The sequence below is a fragment of the Oreochromis niloticus genome, linkage group LG7 (assembly GCF_001858045.2).
Source record: "Oreochromis niloticus isolate F11D_XX linkage group LG7, O_niloticus_UMD_NMBU, whole genome shotgun sequence".
Lineage (NCBI taxonomy): Eukaryota > Metazoa > Chordata > Actinopteri > Cichliformes > Cichlidae > Oreochromis > Oreochromis niloticus.
Window position 1 is genome coordinate 26,414,246 of NC_031972.2, and position 18,921 is coordinate 26,433,166.

An 18,921-nucleotide genomic window follows, 5' to 3' on the forward strand; every position below is an offset into this window, starting at 1 on the left:
CTCTCCTCTCTGAGTCTAGGGCCCTGGCTTCAATTAGCTGGGCTGACCACATGGAATATGTTGATGGGGGTTAACCGAAGACGAGCCAGAACCATGCAGGAGCGCTGACCAAGCCCGTGCTCCAATGACGTGCAATGGTCCCAGGACCGGCGTATACTCAGCTGCTTGCATTTTCTACAATTAAGGTTTATTTAGCAGCTATATCTGCTTGTTATATTGGTTTTGACGTGGGGACACCAGGTACACATCCCCTTGTCATGTTTTTTGAAAGGTATTACTCGGCTGAGACCTGTAACCCTGCATAGGACTTGTCTTTGGAGGCCCTTCGTGGACCCCTTTTGAAACCCATTGAGTCTGCGGACATGAAATTTCTCTCATATAAGACTGCATTGCTTCTCGCTTTGAATTTTGCAAAGCAAGTGGGTGACCTCCATGCTCTGTCCATGGATCCCTCCTGAACACAATTCTCTCCTGATGGGCTCAGGGCTCGAATGCCATATATGTATCCAAGGCCATTCCTGCAGCTTATACCTCAGTAGAATTTGAGCTTCTGAGCTTTTGTTCCCTTCCTTTTGCATCTGCTATGTACCTACATTAAGCGCACTCGGAATGTGCGTATATGTGACCAGTTGTTCATCTGCTTCGCCAATCCAGCCAGAGGTAGAACTCTGTCTAAACAGAGGCTGTCCCACTGAATTAATGAAGCTCACGGGCGTACAGCACCAAGGGTCTTGCTTTGCCCCAGGGTGTGAGAGCTCATTCCACCAGGGGAAAATCAACCTCATGGGCTCTTTTTAAACCAAACACTTTTGTTTGATTCTATCATTTGGATGTTACAGCCCCTAAGGTGGCTCATGCTGTCCTTCATGCTGGGTCTACCATACATTAAGGTGCTGGTGGTCCGATTCCAGTTCCAGTACCAAGTAAATCGACTGAAAGGGAATGAACAGTTAAATCTATAACCTCTTTTCCTCGAAGGAGAGGAACAAGGTACGACACAAGGTTGCCCAGAGGCTCGGCTCGGTGAAGCTGGTGAAGCGCAGCTAGTGAACTGAGGGATGACTCTGATGACCGGGGGTATATGTGCAGGCGGGGCCATGTGAACGTCATCTGTCTTAAGGGCATGAATAGACGTTTCTTCAGCCAGGACAGATCGGGGGCTGTGATATTCCATACTTATGTGTTGTACCTCATTCCTCTCCTTCTGGGAACAAAAGTTATAGATGTAACTGTTCGTTCTTCGCTACCAGGAGTGGCACCTGATGTGGTCTTCTGCTGCTGTAGACAATCTTCTTTGACATGTCATGATTCAGAGACTCTTATGCATGCCTTGGTGTAAGGAGTGGTCATTTGAGCTATTTTTCCTGTTCAGCTTTGAAGCAATGTGGCCACACTACTTTTAGGGACTCAGTGTTTTTTTTTTCTTTTGGGGGGGGGGGGCGAGATAATGGTCTTTAAATAAAACCAATGGCAGATCCTGATGCTCAATTTGAACTTCAGCATATTGTCTTGACCACGTCTACATACCTAAATGTGTTTGTTGAGTTGCTGCCACTTGATTAAATCACTAGATATTTGCATTAACAAGCATTTGAACTGGTGTACAATACATTGTAACAATGAGGCTGCTGAGTGTATATGTATTTTAATAGTCACAGACTGAGTCACGGACTCAGGTAAACTGACCAAATTTACAGGAAACTACCAATGATTTAATGTCATTTAGTTTGTCCGTCACAAAGACGACAGCTCAGTGTGTGAAGACTGTTGCCTGCACGTCTAAAGGGAGATTCCCAATGATGAAAAATTACCCAAATGATGAAGATAAAAGGAAAGCTTTGTTGTAGCATTAAAATAAGAATTTTACAATCCGGTGTTTTTGAAGCGTGACTGACACTAGGGACTAAAAGGATATCTCTGCCCAAGCTGTTCAATTTATACCTGTTCTTTATTTCTGTGTCTTGCCAGTCCCACAACTTAATGTAAGTAAGGAAAGAATGTGTGCCTTATTTTCTAACTTTTGTAATTATAATTGCTAGAGATAGCCTTCAGCCATAATAATGGATCTTTAGTTTATTGTGTATCCTTTTGCGGAAGGCTGGAAGTGCCAAAATTAAAAATGTATATATCTATGTATATAACTATATATATATAAAATATATATATATATATATATATATATATATATAAATGTGTGGCATATAAAAGTGTAACATATGTTTTGTGTCCTTCTTAATTTACTTTGTCATATAATTTTTTATTTCATGAATTTATCAATTTTAATGTATGCAGTGTCCCCCTATTTATTTCTTTAAGCTTATTTATGTCTGTATTTTCAGTTGATATTTCTTTTTGCATTTCTGCTTCACTGTGCAAATTAAGAGCCTGTCAGCCGATCCCGTTATATCGTAGGATCAACTTTCTATGGGTTGTTCAATGCCAAGTTAACAGCAGAAAACGGCACCAGTCTGGAAATCACAGCAAGGCACAATCTTTCTGTGGTTAATAATAAGATTTTTAGTACAAATGGAAGATAATACATAAATACATTAATTAATAAATTAAGTAAAACATAAAAGGGTGATTTAATTCAAAAGATAAATATATGCAATATATATAAAATGAAAATGGTAATTTGTGTCACATTTTGTAAATCAACTAGTGCATTTCACTGTAGTATATTAACTTATTTTGCCTCTTTTCACCAGTAGTTACTTGGCTAAGTACTGAAGCGCTACTCAACTGAATTTGGTTCTTGTGGGTGTTTCATTAGGAGGTAGTCCCTGGTACCAGGTATTTTTGTAGTACTTGCTTGGCCAGGGCTTCCAAGTGACCTGAGTCAGTACAAAAATGTGATGTCTACAGACTGCATGCCATCAATTGGTCAGTCACTCGATGAGTCCTGAGATCGACTCCTTTACTCCTTCAAAACCCCCATTTTTTAAATTCCAGCAACGGAGTAAATGGCTGCACAAAAACCAACACTGTGGTCCCCAAGTCTGACAAAAAGGCATACACCGAGCAGCAGGTACACCATCGACGTTCCCCATTGTTGTGCTAAAAAAAGAAAGAAAAAATTTGTTTTTTGTATTTACTCATGTGTAGGTAAGATTTTATAGAGGAGTTTTTATTACCCATGATTTATTTTAATATTACTGTCAAATTGGTGACTTTATTTTTGGTCCCCAGTTATCTATAACCACAAACTCTGAAGTAGGGCCAGTAATGCCAAACGGGCATAAATATCCAAGTCAGTCCAGCAATATTACAGATGTGTTCTTCCCCCACCCAAGAACATCTGTTTCAGTGGCAGAAAAGACACATAGAGGAAGGTGTGAGTGTTTTGACTATAGTGTATGAGGGAGGCAGGGCTATGCGAGAGGGAGCGCAAGAGAGATGGCGAGAGGGTGAGGAAGCAGGGGGAGGGGTTTGTTTATTTCAGGTTTTTTTTTTTTTTTTTTTTTTAAATGGTAACTGCGCCTCCTGAGCCCATAGGAGGGGGGGGGAGGCAGGAAGACAGAGATAGAAAAAGAGGAGAGAGAGAGGGTGAGTGAGAGAGGGACAGAGATGATGGAGAACGAGGGACGCTCGTTAGCAATATGAGCAGCGGCCGAGACACCGGAGACAAACGCGGCGAAGGAGAGAAGGATGGAGACACGCACGGACGGATAGAGGCAGAGCGTGTGTCGGTCCTCCGCTCGTCGCCCAAACAATGAACGTGCTGTGGTCGCTGCCGGCAACACATCGTCACGGCAACCGGAGCCAGAGGGGTGCGCGCTGAGTGAGAATAGCAGAGAGGAGAGAAAGAGGAGGTGGAGAAAGGGAAGGGGGTGTGGGGGGTGGAGAGGAATAGAAAGAAAGATGGTGTCTTCCCCCAATAGTCAGTGTGTGGGTCTTTACATGGCTCCTCTCTGCGCTTGATCATGTGTGTCTGTGTGTGGTTGATGTGTGTTACTGGCCAGTTGTCTGACACCATGATCTTCTGTAACCATCTAGGTGAATACAAGAAGGATGAGCTGCTGGAGGCGGCAAGGTGAGTACCAGAGTCTGCATGCTCTTCTTTGTTTTCATTTTTGTCATGCTCCCTCTCCTGCTTTCTTGCCTCTTTAAGCCTCCCTCTCATCTCTTGTTCCCCTGCTTACTTTCTTCTCAGCTTGACTCGCTGCTGTGGTTTCCCGTACCCGTTTCTACTCTTCATGTATCTCCTTTCGCCCTCCATGTCTGATACCCTTTATTTTATTTCTCTGTTGTTGTTGTTTTTTTTTTTCATCCTCCACCCTCGTTTGTTGTTTTCCATCAGAGTTCTCCTATTTCTGATTTTCTGCATGTTCCTGTCACTCATGCTCTTCTCTTCTCTTCTCTTCTCTTCTCTTCTCTTCTCTTCTCTTCTCTTCTCTTCTCTTCTCTTCTGTTTACTTGCCTCCACTGATCTTTTTCTTTTTTTTGCTCCCTATTTGTCAAACTGTTTATCACTTGAGCCTCTTTTTTTTTCTCTCCCCATGCACACACACTCAGCTCCCACACTAGACAGGTTTTTCAGATATAGAAAGCTCAGTACTTTTGAGCCAGTGACACTTGTGCATTTTGGAGGCATGTTATGGTTGCAGGCAGTGCATGTGGGCTGTGAGTGTGTGTGTGTGTGCACTTGTGTGTGTCTGCCTGTTTCCATCTCTGGGCATGTGGAAGTGGAAGAGCTTTCATTTAGGATTGTGTGTGGGTGGCTGAGCGCTCCAGTAGACCCCCTCCTGTCTCCCGCTCTTCCAGCCATACACAGATGCACGCGCACATGCACATACACACACACACACGTAAGGCAGCAGCTGGCCCAGTATAGCATTACCACTGTATTATGGGGTCAGTAGGCTGTTTAAGTGTGAACTGTGAACCCACTGTGGCGCTCTCACAGCTGAGCCACTGACTGGCTTATCACACATGTCATTTTCCAGAATGTTTTTATTTTTTCGTGTGTGTGTGTGTGTGTGTGTGTGTGTGTGTGTGTGTGTGAGCAAAAGAAAAAAAATCATTTTTATTTCTCTTCTTTTGTTTTTAACCTTTTCATTTATGGGCCAGATAGCTTTCTTGAGGAGTGCAGTGGCTCAATACATTCTTAATGTATTTAACAGCAAATATTAGACAAGGCAAATATGCAGCTGCTGCAGAAAGATGTCTGCCCAGTGGGGCAAATCTGTCCCTTTAAGGCCATCAGTCAGCTGACAAGAAACTCTGTGGTGATCTGTAAAATGGTATCTGATGATGATGGTGATGCTACTTTGAGGGAAATGGAACAGTTTTCAAAGAACACATAGTTGATAAATTAGCACCTCATACGCCTGAATATAGTAAACATTTAAAAAATAAAAATAGTTACTTATTTTTGGGGATCGGTAAGAACTCAACCACAGCTGGTATCTGCCCAGCTGCGACGTCACAGATCCCTTTAATGATTTAGGTGTAATTGACTCACTGCAGTATTCTCCAAAAATATAGGTGTCACTCCTCACCTCGTTGGCACTACAGGCAAAACAGGAAATTCTCTTTTTCAGCAGTTGTGCCAAAATCTTATTTTCAGTGATCTATAGCTCAATCATACCCACAGATCAGCTGCATTACATGTAGCATGCCACGTTAGAAAAATCAGGAGGTGTACTAGTTACCAAAACAACCAGCAACTGTGATGTTACTTTTGGCACACACCATATTGCAAAAACGACCACAACGATAAACTGTTTGTAACCCTGCTAGCTTCTTGTAGCTAATAGGCAACAACTGTACTACTATAAGGTTTTAATGGTGGAGCTTACATACTTTAAACATACAGATTAAGTGCTTTGGAAACTTTTTAACAGGATGAAAGTTGGATGTAAGTTGCAGGTGGGCTGTTGCTTTAGTCAGGGCTGTGAATGTAAAGGAACTGCATTTTTGAAAACATTAAGAGACATAGCCAGAAGTTGGTCCATTAACCAACTTAAATGGTTTGGGAAATTTATTGGCTTATTCTTTTTTATTTTTGCAGTCAGCTGCGGGGTGTAAATTCCTGATAGTGGCAAGAAAGCAGCGTAACATATTTCAGAAAATAGTGAGATATTCCTTCAATTTTTGACTAATTTCAGATAATATTCATGGCCACAGTGTAAACAAATATTCAACACATCATGCATCAAAAAGGAAGTCTCTCTTGTATTTGCTAACAGTCCTTGGAAAAGAAATAGAAGGAAAAAGGGGAAGCCACTGCATATTGGAACTGAAGGTGGACAGGAAAAATTGCAGAAGAAGAGAGTAGAGAAGAAATGAGCAGGAGGAAAATAGAGGAGATAACTATGAAGAGGGGAGAACTAAGAGATGGGAGGTAATGGTGGCTGGAATGGGGTGAAAAGCAGCTACGAGAGTGAGGAAACATGGAAACTTCACTCTGGGAGAAGGACTGGATGTGAATGTCTTTTTTTATTTTTTTTTATTTTTTAATAGAGTATGAAAAATATAGACACAAAGAGAAGGAAGGAGAGGTCCAATCAAGGAACAGATAAAAGAATTAAAGAGGAGCATGGAAGAATGGGACAGTAATCCTTTTTTTAAACCAACTGACAGCTTCTTCTTTTATGGCTGTTGGGGTGGATGGTAGTTGGATTGGCTGCTGCCTTGGCATCACTTCCTGGTGGTCATCCAATGTCAGGCCAGTCAGTCCAAGAACCAGGAAACACAGATCAGCAGTACAGACAAAATCTTAATTCCTCTTTAGCTAGGTGGCCAAAGAGGCATCTCTAATTGATTTTCATGGCATATTGCACTAAATTTTACAGGAAAACACTAGTCCATGCACCATCGGTCCATCCTCCAAACATTTCCTCTGCCAGTACGTTTTTGCAGATCACATTTCTCAGGCTTTTTGCCTCAATCTCAAGCTTCTTATCTAATTTTTCCTCATTTTCTCTCCACACTGCTGCAGAGCAACGGTGCTAATCCTCTGTGGTGGCAGTGATTGTTTTCTGTCTAACATTTGTGTGTTTATGTATGTATGTGTGTGTGCATTTGCAGGAGTGGAAACGAGGAGAAGCTAATGGCCTTGCTTACGCCGCTCAACGTCAACTGCCATGCGAGCGACGGCCGCAAGGTAAGAGTAAAGCGTGTACGCACAAAAGCGTATACACCCACACAGAGTCGAGCAATAATAAGCTCATCACTCATTTCCTGAGTGACTGCAACTCGGAGGGGTTTTAGGGGTACAAAACCAACCAACTGGTGGTTTTATTTTATTATTTAGCCTAGAAAAATTAAACAAATGCTGGTATTGGCAGCTGTGCGCCTTGGCTTTATGAAATAATCCTAGCACTCACCAGCAGGCTTAGCCTTTCTCGGCTGTCAGTCAATAAAATGAATAGATGAAGACACAAAACCTTCCGTGAATAAATTAGCACCCGTGCTGAACAATAGCGCGGGTGGCAGGACGCACGGTACTGTCAGACTCAGGGATAGCTCTTTTACGGTCTCTGAAACAAAGGTACAGTTTTTGTTTTTTTTCCTGCTTTTTCAGCTGATTGAAGTATATGCAAATTGTGAAGTTGCCCCCCAATAGCATACTTGTATTTGAATGTCTGCACTACTGCAGTTGCATGTACATGGATTAGCTTTGAATAGTAAGAAGAGTGGAGAATGGATTCAGGTGTGTTCATTGATAGTAATGAAAATGACACAGTTCCCATCCGATTCCTCATTCAAAGCAAATTATTTTGTGCAAAAGGAGCCGAGGCTTTGAAGGACACACAGTTAAGGGTAACCTTTAACACGAAGGTATTTATATAAAAGATTAAATAGTAAAGCTAAAGTTGCAGGTATGATTTATTAAGAATTATAGGCTTAAAAACCCAGCTTATCTGCTCCATAAAGCCTGTAAAGATGTAGTTTGATTGACAGAATGGCTAGCAACATGCTTGAACGACCTCTGAGCAGCCTTTTTGATAATAACATTGATAATTCTGACTGGCTGTGGAGAAATATGTGAGAACTTGAAACCAGTGAGAGATGCCCAGACAGAAATCTTTCACATAAAACATCTATAAGTGGTCAAACCTTGGCAGAACTTTTGAGTACCCTTCACTCAGAAATATAAGGTGACTAAGATTGCAAAGCTCTGCCAAGGCTGAACAATCTCTTCACAACCTTCATGCTTAAGCAACAGACAACCTTTATGGTCAAGATGTTGTCTTGTAGTTTCTGTATAATGCCCAGTTTTGGATTGTAAAAATCGTCTTCAAAAATTCCTGAATCCACATCTACACCAGATCGACTCGAAAAGTAAATCACTTCTAAGCACCACCTCTGGTAAGATTTTCACTCCAGTCTCTTTGTAACCTTGAGTAATCATTCTAACAAACAGACAAACTGAACCAGTCATATAACCTTGTTGGTTCGTTGTCATGTGGAGTTCAAGGTCTTGATGAGATGCCTAGTTTGGAAGACATTGTAGGTACAGTAGCTTGAATCTGAAATGCAAGTCATGTGAAGGGATGAATAGAGCCACTCCTTTTAAAGACATTTTAGAGACATTAAATTAAATTTGTGAAATTAGGTTTGATTTAAATTAATGGTCATCTTGGAACAGTTCTCCGAACGTGTCCAAGGGAGAGGAGGGAAAGGGAAAGCCTGGTTAATTAGGAGGCACCCAAGTGTGGGCTCATTTCCAGTACTGTCAGATGCAAAGCTCAACATACTGAAAGCTGCTTAGTGAATTGGAAGCACAGTTTACAACTTTTCACATAGTGGTCATATGGAGGGTATATTGCAGAGTTCCTTAGGGTCCTAAAATTGAGTCTAAAATGCTATCAATCGTCTAAAGTTTAAACCTTTAAAATGTCAGATTTGACGGGTCATAAAAATGTATTGAATTTTGGAAGCTAATGTTGTAGAGAGTTGATTGCACATTCAGTCTTTTAAATGTTTTTTAAATTTTATTGTACTGATTACACTAAAACAAAAATAGCAATATGGATGCAATAACGACGAATAAAAGTTGCGTGGCTTAGTCAGAACTTGTTGTAGTTTATGTGTCAGAATCTGGTGCATGGGCTGGCTCAATATCTCCTCCCATAAAACAAAAATAGCAACTTTTAGTCAAAAAAAGGATAAAAAACTAGAAGTTAAAAATAGTTTTGTTATGATAGCATTCAACAAGAACAGTTGGAAAAACCCAGTTTGTAAACTTTTGCAAAAAAACAAAGCACAAATTTGGGATTTAGAGACAGAGTTACTGTCAACAAGTCAGAAAGACTTGAAGTGGACAAAAGATGCCACCGATGTTTCCCATCGCCCAATAATGTTCTGTACATTGGGACCATTACCAAGTGCAACCCAGGTATAACTCACTCTGTAGCAACAATTTTAACTCTTATATCTTTCTTTGGGGACAATGTTTGAACACAAACAGGAAGATCAGGGATGTTCTGGACTTGGGACATGATGGCTTAACACCAGTCAAAGAAAAACAGTGCAGACAGATGTCAACTGCTTTAACTCTTTCCCCCATAAAGATAAGACATTATTACTGAAACCACTCAGTTTGGAAAAGAGCTTCAATGCTTACTCCTAGTAGGGCTAATGAGTTAAACCATGTTGACCAATTCTGACAAGACAAATTCATTTGTTTACTCTTCAAGCCTCTCTGGGACTCCATTTTCCCTTTCTTACAACTATAGATGTGAATTACGACTTAAATAACATTCATAATGGTCTAAAGTAAACTTTCAGAAACCCTGATTATAATTAAACCTTTTGCATGTTTTTACTTAGTTGAATAATACTACAGTTGAATAATAATAATAATAATAAAAGTGAGATGAGACTTTAGCAGTCAGCTAAGGTTGCAGTTTGAAGTTAATTCTGATCTCATTAGCTTGCAGAGGATAAAGTGAGAACTTAGAACTTGAAAGAATGCCAGCCACGCTAAATGAAATGCCAGGTACAACACCAAAAGTACACAGCCCTACAGAGAAAAGCGCTGTATTATATCCTGTTAACTTAATGGAGAAACTTTTGTGACTACAGCCTCACCGCATGCGTCCGCAGGGAGCCCTGAGCCTAAGGTTGAGCTCTGCTGCATTGCAGCAGCACATCTGGCTTATGACTGATTAGTCCCTCGGATGAATAACTGGAAGGAAAAGCAAACTACTCTTCTAGTTTTGTATTTTTGTAGCTTTAGTTGAAGTACTCCCTATGGCCTTGCACATTACTGTTTTCCAGCCTGACAGAAATAAAAACTGCTGCTGACCTTGTTTTTTCCTTGAGAACAGAGTAAGACAGTTCCACTTTTCAGCAACGAGTGTCCAAACAGTTTTGTGGTCCCACTTGAGCTCTTATCGAGTCTCTCTTGGGTTTTTTACTCTGAACTGTTATTCTTCTCAGCGGAGAGGAGACTGAGAAATGGAGTTTAGATTTTCACATTAAACTAAACCCTAAACCCAAAAGTTTGTGCTTGTTGTATGTCAGATTATTTTAGAAGCTCATCTTGTGACAAGCCACGGTTTTCAATAACAGTAAAGTACTGGCTGCTAGATTACCAAGGTTTTAACTTTTATTTTACAATTTTCTTTTAAACAAGAACAACGGCTTCTTAATGTAAAGTACTGCAGTGGAGTATAATACTGTTATCTTTTGGTTTCTTTGGTTTTCTTATTGCAATCTCCATAAACATGACAGTAAAATGTATTAAAATAAGTTAGATCTATAGCTGCAAAAACAAAAACAGGTTAAACCAGGTGGCAATCTTCATGTTCTTATTAATTTACACTGAATTCAGTCCTTTATTTTCTTTTACTATTAGCTTTTATGTGAGGATGTAACAGTACCAGAAATGTAGTAGTTGGTGCTTATAGGATGTTATAGGACCTTAGCCTTCAGTATCTGGGCTGCCTGCTCAACGAAGTGGGAGCCTTATGTTTTTATCTCCAGTACCACTAGAAGAGCAGTTTAGCAAGATTTTGAGTTCAAAATAATCGTTCTTTACTTTGTACTGGGCTTATTTTGCCGTCTCTATTGTCGTTCCCATTAAGTCAGTTATGTTGGCAACCCTCAAAAAATGAGCTGTAGGTTGTTGCTGCTGCTGTGCACATACCTATGCTGTGTACCTGTAACTGTTTACCTGAGATGACCATATTGGGGATATGTAGTGATATGCTCTGTATACAGAGCCAGACTCATTTGAAACTTTGCTCATGTTCATGACAAACAAATATTGTAACAGTATATATAAAAGAAAAATCCAAACAGGTCTACTTTAATCTATTTAGGTCCATTCACTCCTTATCATAAGAGTGTCCTCGATATGAATTGCACTCAGTTTAGTACAGTAGGGCTAATAGGAAGTGATCACGCTTCCCTCAAAATGATCGATTTAAGGAGAATTGTCCATAAATCGAGCAACTATGTCCTCTGATTACACAGCATATGTTTGAATTTCTTTGCAGTGCGTGCTAAATGAGTGATGATAGGGACTGAAGATGCATTATAAGCAGACTGAAGGCAAAGAGTTAAAAACATGAGTGGGACTCTACTGCAAAAGAAAACATGGCACCATACAATGAAATGTTATAGCAGCTTGCTGTTACTATTTTTCTCCCTTGAGGCATCGACATGTTCAGTGTGTAACACTATTCAGAAAAATCAGTACATTCCCTTTATTTTTAAAGCATTTTTTTACATTTGGGGTTTTAACTTAGTGATCTGGTTATATTTTTTCCAGTAAACATATATCTGTAATTTATTGGTCACCGATGCAAAACGTGCAGTATGTTATTGGTTGCTATGGCAACTGCTGGGACAACCAGGGAGCCAAAGAGATCCTTTCACCCTATACTTTTGGTAACTGTCATATTAATGCTACAACAGCCTTGAGGAGGCTCTTTCCTCTAATTATGGGTACTTGGGTGTGTTGTTGATGATACTCAGCTGCGGCTTGTATTCATCACATCACTCCCGTATCCGTAATTGTGAGAGAGCATCCTCTAGCTATTATCTGTGCAGGTGGCCTGCTGGGGATGTGAGACCCCAGAGGGAAAACCGTATAATTTGAAATTCTTTGGATATGCAGGGGACAACTGCAAGAGATCATTGAGGGACGCTGAAATTTAATGGAGCATGAGTATAGAAACATGCAGCCTCATCCAGAGAATAAAAATTGTGTTCAGACAGATACTGAAATGACCTCTTCTACTTAATCTGTATTTGTAATGCTCTTTAATTGCCTGGGCTGAAAGCACTCATGCAGGGTAGATGGAATACATTTGCACGCCAGTGCAGATTCATCCTCACTATGGTCTTAGGGTATTTTAGTGGGGGTACGACTAACAGAAATGACTGAATTCTACTTAATGGTTGTAGATATTAGTTGAAACTGGGGGATAGTAAAAACATTTGCAGTTGTCACCCGTCCTTTCACTTAGACAACCAAAGCACATTCGCCTGATGGAAAGTGTCAGAATAAAAACACTCAATTGCAGAAAATGAAATAATGGGTATTACATAATACAGATGCAAATTCTTAATGTAATGTGTGTAAAAAAGCAAGCGTGGCATGTAGCATAAAGGTATCCTGATGGTTGGAAACACTGCCAGTGAGCTATATTAATGCAGGCCATTCTCCTGAAATAAGATTATTATAATACACACAGGCATTTGCCTCAAGTTCTGAAAAAACAACATACATTTTTCGATATTTTAAGTATGCAGATGTGCAAAACTTGCATAACTTAACCAGCACTTTTTAAAAAAAATCTGCAATATTTCAACCAATAAAATATTGACATTTATCATCATAAACAAGAGGGGAGCATCACACACTCTCACACAGATAATGAAAGGACCCTGCACAGAGCCTGGAAGAGTCCTAATGATTGATAATAATGGTACTCCTCTTTAAAATTAAACAAGAGTCACTGCCGTCTCTTTTGGTCTTCCCCTCTTCTCCAGCCTTTTGTTCTCCATTTCAATTTAATTAGATATGGCACAGACTCTCAGTCTCTCCCTTTTCAACCACACATGCGTACACACACTCCCACAAGCAAACAAAGATCTGGAGCATAAATGTTATTTGCAGATGGCTCTTTGAGAATTAAAAAGCTCTGCTTGTATACAACACACATGAGAAGAGACGCACAGAGGGAAGGCAAACAGACAGAAAGCGAGACGGACCATATGCCCAAAAGTATGTGGACAGGCTACAGTCAGAGTCAAAGTTTTAATCAATCAAAAACTGAATACTCTCTTACGGGTAATTGGCGTATCCGTAATGCTCTTTAGCTACATTAACAAACAGCTCATCTCCCTCAGTGTGTGTTCAGTTTTTATATTTGTGGACACACACTATGACAGGACTGCATTTGACGTGCTCTCGCTAGTTAGCAGTTTTAGAAACAGAAGTAGTCTGGTGTGAGGATAAAGAAGAGCTGGCATGGAAAAAAGAAGCTGTGTTGGTTCTTTGAGCACAATTATGTTATATGTGATGCAGGATTAAGCTACAAGGTATGTAATTACTACAAGGAAGGGGAAAAAAAAACACATTAGGTTTGTTTCAGTATCTTCAAACAGCCACATCACTTAATGTGCTGAATAGGGGCAATTTAAGCAGAGATGCCCAGATCGCCCTCGCCCCAGCCACCTACTCCACCTGTTCCGGGGACACACACACATTCCCATCACAACTGAGAAATGTAATCTCTCCAGCATGTCCTGGGTCTGCCCTGGTACCTCCTCCCTGTCGGACATGTCTGGAACTCCTCAGTTAGGAGGTGCCCGGGAAGCATCCTGGTCAGGGGCTCGAATCACCTCAACTGGCTCCTTTTGATGCGGAGGAGCAGTGGATCTACTCCAGTTTTTAATGGTCTAGCTCCTCAGTCTATCCCTGAGACTGGACCCAGCTCATTTCTGCTGCTTGTATCCATGATCAAAGTTGTTGTGTCGCTACCCAGAGCTTGTGACCATAACTAGTAATAGTGCATGATCCCATCATCAGGTGGTGATCAGTTGACAGCTGTGGTGTGACAGTATGATTAAAAAATTGATCATCGACCTTTGGCCTATGGTGTCCTAGTGGCATGTCTATTCATGGACACCCTTATGTTCAAACATGGTTTTAGTTATAGACAAACTGCCGTTAGCACGCAATGTTGATGTTCAGGTTGGGCAGGCCATTCCTCCCAGTCACATTTTCCGTCTCACTGTCATTTTCCACGTGAGATTTCAAGTCCCTAGTAGGGCAGTTGAGTCACCAGATGGGGCATCTTTCATTACCCTGCTCAGGGACCCCCAAGAAGGTTGGGTACTTTACACTGTACTTTGAACATACTGAAAACAGTCAGGACCCAACCTGTGTTCAGGTATTTGTGTGTTAGAGAAGGCTCCCTCTCCACCAGAAAAGGGAATTTCCATGTCCTGTTAGCCAGCCTCAGCAGCCAGAGATTGGACTGCCAAGGCCCAATCCTCACTGCACTGGACCCTTTGGCCCCTTCTCTGGGTGATACTTGGGTTCCAAATAAAAGCAGTGAAAAAATGCGTGAAAATATCTACTTTAAAGATTTATATGTATTTGAGAAATACTCATTAATGCATAAGACAGTTAATCCTGACATTGATTTTATGTGATAATGCCAGCCCTGTGGTCAGGTATTTGCATCCATTTGGTCATGTGTTGTATGTAGGCCTGTTCCAGTCACTGTTTTCCTCTCCACAGCTCTATTTCTGAACCTCTCCTTCTTATTACACTCCACCACAATATAGATGCTCCTTTGTGTATGTGTGCATGCGTGTACGCGCACTCAGATGATTGAGGAGCCATCGGAGTGGGTTATTATTAACACAGCTGAGTGGATGGTGTTATCAAGCTGCCTCCATTGAAACCTACCGCTTACTCCCATGTACACACACATACATGCACACACACACACTCTTATAGCTCTCAGATTGCTTCTTTATGAAAATGGCCTATGCTTTCTGACTACCCACTCCGTACACACTGAGGTTCGTCATGCGTACTCGTCATATCTTAAAAGTTCAGCTTTACCTTCTTATAGCTTCTGCTGCACTGATGCTCAGCAGTTGTGCTTGTAATCTACTTCTCTGTTTGGTTTTCAGGGAATACATTTCAAGTTTTGGATTGTGTCGAGCTGCCTCTGCTGCGAATGTGTGTTTGCATTTGTTTGTGTGTGTTTGAGAATATTGTGAGTTTTTGGATCTATATCTCAGCAGTGAGAATCATCACCCACTTGTGTTCCTGCTGGCACGAACATCAAAGAAATACACAACTAAAGAGCAAGAGCAAGACTCCGATTCACAGAGAGAAGAGAAAAGACTTTTGATTAAAGTCTTCTTTGGATGATGATTATGAGAGGTTTTCCTGCTGAGGGCACCATGCTGACTAACAGTGTTTATCGTTCCCATTTGATGAACAACAAGGATTTCAAAACTTTTCAGGAATACAGCAGCAAATTTTTAACTCTAAAGAAAGAATGGCTTTGAAATATTGTTTTCAAATTCAGGACCTCTTAGTCTTTTCTGTGGTTTTCTTTAAAGACTGTTATTTTTTTTACTTTACCTCTGATAACTTAAATTAAATGTCAAAAATATTTTTGAAGTCATATAAGAGGTCAATAAGCAATAACAAGCAGTGAAAAATTATAAATAGCTTTGCAATATTTATTAAACTTCCAAGTATTTATATAAATAATTAAAATTCTTGACCTTGTTTTTTCCCCGTCATCTTGACATATTATTGACTTATCTGTCAGAATGGGAAAAGAACAAATCAGTGCAATTGTTTCATACCACAATATCACAAATTTCACAGTTGGTGCATTATTAGCTTACATGCTCACCAGCAACTATGTTAAGTACACATATTCTGCTGCTTTTTAATGTCAATATCTAACCTGGCAATCACATGGCAGCAACTTGGTGCGTTTAGGGATGTACACATGGTCAAGACAACCTGCTTAAGTTCAGTCTGATCATCAGAATGGGGAAGAAATATGTTTCAAGCGAGTCTGAATGTGGCATTGTTGTTTGTGCAATACAGGCTGGTCGGAGTATAGAAACTGCTGAGCTACTGGGATTTTCCCCAAATAACTATCTGTAGGATTTACAGAGAATGGTCTAAAACAAGAGAAGATATCTAGTGAGTGGTAGTTCTCGGAGCAGAAACACCTTGTTGAAGCCAGAGGTCAAAGAAAGATGGTCAGACTGTTTTGAGCTTTTGAGGAGGCAACAGTAACTCAAATAACTTCTGTGAAGGTTCTCAAATAATCACTTGTTACAACCAAGGTATACAGAAGAGCATCTCTAGTGCAATAAAGCAAACCTAGAAGCAGCAGAAGACCACACCAGGTGCCACTTCTGTTAGCTAAAAGCAGGATACTGAGGCTACAATTCACACAGGCTGACCAGAATTGGACAATAAAAGATGGAAAATCATTGTCTGGTTACACTTTGGCCCTCCTGAGCATCATTTAACATCACTTCCTACTTGAGTATTGTTACCAATAATGCTAGTCCTTTTATGACCACAGTCTACAACGAATCTTCAACCTCAGTCTGCGACTGGGGAGAGTGCCCGCCCTCTGGAAGACATCCTGCATCGTCCCGGTCCCCAAAAAGAACTGGCCCAATGAGCTGAATGACTTCCAACTAGTGGCACTGATGTCACATCTTATGAAGACTCTAGAGTGGCTCTTCCTCAACCTCCTCCGACCACAGGTACAACATGCCCAGGACCCACTACAGTTCGCATACAAGCCGGATGTCGGAGTGGAGGATGCCATCCTGTACCTCCTACATAGAGCCCACTCACACCTGGACAAGGGAAAAGGCACAGTCAGGATCCTGTTTCTTGACTTTTCAAGTGCCTTTAATACCATCCGGCCCTGTCTGCTTCAGGAAAAACTAAACAGGATGCAGGTGGACCCCTGCCTGGTCGCTTGGATCTCAAACTACCTCACCGACAGACCACAGTACGTCAGGCTGAAGGACATCACATCTGACACTGTGGTCAGCAGCACAGGAGCACCAAAGGGAACTGTGCTGTCCCCTCTTCTCTTCACCCTGTACACCTCTGACTTCTGCTATAACTCTGAATTATGCCATATTCAGAAGTTTGTGGACGACACGGCCATCATGGGGTGTATCTCGTCCCGGTCCCCAAAAAGAACTGGCCTGGGCGACCGTGGCTCAGGGGGGTTGGGAAGCGTATCTGCAACCGGAAGGTCGCCGGTTCGATCCCCGGGCTCTCTGTCCTGGTCGTTGTGTCCTTGGGCAAGACACTTTACCCTACCGCCTACTGGTGTTGGCCAGAGGGGCCGATGGCGCGATATGGCAGCCTCGCCTCTGTCAGTCTGCCCCAGGGCAGCTGTGGCTACAACAGTAGCTTGCCTCCACCAGTGTGTGAATGTGAGAGTGAATGAATAGTGGCATTGTAAAGCGCTTTGGGTGCCTTGAAAAGCGCTATATGAAATCCAATCCATTATTATCTGGGATGACCAGGAAGAGGAGTACAGGAGTCTGGTGAGGAACTTTGTCACATGGAGTCACACAAACCACCTGCAACTCAACACCTCAAAGACCAAGGAACTGGTTGTGGACTTCATGAGGTCCAGACTAGGTCCACTGCCAGTTCAGATTGAGGGAGAGGAGGTGGAGGTGGTCAACACATACAAGTACCTCGGGCTGTGGGTGGACAACAAACTGGACTGGTCATGCAACACGCAGCACCTGTATAAAAAAGGCCAAAGCAGACTGTACTTCCTAAGGAGGCTGAGGTCTTTCATCATCTGCAGGAAGCTCCTGAGGATGTTTTACCAGTCGGTGGTTGCTGGAGTACTGTTCTATGCTGTGGTGTGCTGAGGGAGCAGCACAGCAAAGAAGAACTCATCCAGGCTGGAAAAACTAATCAGGATGGTTGGCTCTGTGGTCGGCATGAAGGTGGACACTCTGGTGATAGTGGCAGAGAAAAGGACACTAAAGAAACTGCTGGACATTATGGACAATGCTGGGCATCCTCTGCACATGGCCATAAACAACCAGAGGAGTCTGTTCAGTGAGAGGTTGCTTCTCCCAAAGTCAAGGACCAACGGACTTATAAACTCCTTTGTCCCACATGCCATCAAACTGTTTAACTCCTCGTTGGAGGGGAGAGGGAGGGGAAACAGGAGGACAAACGAGGGGGGAACAACTAAGCTGTAGTGCCTTTTCACTGTGCAATACTTTTTGTTAATATCCAACGGTGCAATAGACTCACAATACTTGAAATGTGGAATTCCCTTGTATTCTTATTCCTATTTATTCTATTTTTCCCTTTTGTATACTCTGTTTTTATATATGTCTCTGTATTTATATATGTCTATATATGGTATATTTCTGCTCACATTCTGTAACTTCTGTCGGTGCTGTGCTATTGGAAACCGAATTTCCCGGAGGAACCCACCCGAGGGATTAATAAAGTTTCATCTAATCTAATCTAATCTACCCATCTTCTGATGGCTGCTTTCAGAAGGATAATGTGCCTTGTCATAAAGCTCAAACTGGTTTCTTTAACATGGTAATTCACTGTAATCAAATTGCCTCCACAGTCACATAGAGCATCTTTGGGATTTGGTACAAGAAGAGATTCACATCATAGATATGCAGCCAAAAAAATTCCAGCAGCTAGAAATTTTCCAGCAACAACATGATGCATTTGTGTCAATTTAGAGCAAAATCTCTGAGGAATTTTCCCAGTACATTGTTGAATCTATGCCATGAAGAATTAAGGCAGTTCTGAAGTGACCAGGGAGTGTATATTTAGCTACATTTTCTTTCAATAGAATTTGTCACTGTGGAAGTTCTGTAGTTTTTCAGTCTTTTCAGGAAAGTTTGGTTTCTGAGCTTTTACCTTTTGAATAGAAAGATCTC

General features: G+C 41.4%; 1 protein-coding gene across 3 annotated transcripts in view; it reads left to right on the top strand.

Annotated features, from left to right (window-relative positions):
• Positions 1-18,921, top strand: part of LOC100711647 (tankyrase-1) — a 105,953-nt gene that overhangs the window by 34,044 nt on the left and 52,988 nt on the right. For all 3 annotated transcript variants that reach the window (XR_266090.4, XM_019361227.2, XM_005451397.4), the window contains 2 exons: positions 3,997-4,033; positions 7,033-7,108. Coding sequence is in view for 2 of the 3 variants with exons in the window: in XM_019361227.2 (XP_019216772.1) it covers positions 3,997-4,033; positions 7,033-7,108 (113 nt within the window). In the remaining variant the exon portion in view is untranslated. The remainder of the gene's footprint in view (positions 1-3,996; positions 4,034-7,032; positions 7,109-18,921) is intronic.